This window comes from Eurypyga helias, unplaced genomic scaffold (genome assembly GCF_000690775.1).
Source record: "Eurypyga helias isolate BGI_N326 unplaced genomic scaffold, ASM69077v1 scaffold9061, whole genome shotgun sequence".
Lineage (NCBI taxonomy): Eukaryota > Metazoa > Chordata > Aves > Eurypygiformes > Eurypygidae > Eurypyga > Eurypyga helias.
The window spans coordinates 1-283 of NW_010230150.1; the positions used below are offsets into that span (position 1 = coordinate 1).

A 283-nucleotide genomic window follows, 5' to 3' on the forward strand; every position below is an offset into this window, starting at 1 on the left:
GGGGTGGCCATGGCTGCGTGGAGCTAACCTGCCTCTCCCTGCAGGGACGCGCAGATTGAGAGCCTGAAGAAGGAGGTGGATGTGCTCCGTGCAGAGCTGGAGAAGATTAAGCTGGAGGTAAAGCCTGGCCGGGGAGCAGCCGGTGTGGGAGAGCGTGGTGGATTTGGTGCTGTAGTATGGAAAATGGGATGGGATGCAGCAGGAGCAGGGTTGGAATCTTTAGGTTGGAAAAGACCTTTTAGGTCAAGTCGGACCGTTAACCCAGCACTGCCAAATCCACCAC

At 56.9% G+C, this 283-nt stretch overlaps 1 protein-coding gene across 1 annotated transcript in view; it reads left to right on the top strand.

Moving 5' to 3' along the window:
- Window positions 1-44: 44 nt before the first annotated feature.
- Window positions 45-283, top strand: part of LOC104516337 (huntingtin-interacting protein 1-related protein-like) — a gene marked incomplete at its 5' end in the record, with an annotated part of 9148 nt that continues 8909 nt past the window's right edge. Inside the window, 1 exon segment of the mRNA XM_010160639.1 lies at window positions 45-117. Within this exon segment, the coding sequence (XP_010158941.1) occupies window positions 45-117 (73 nt within the window).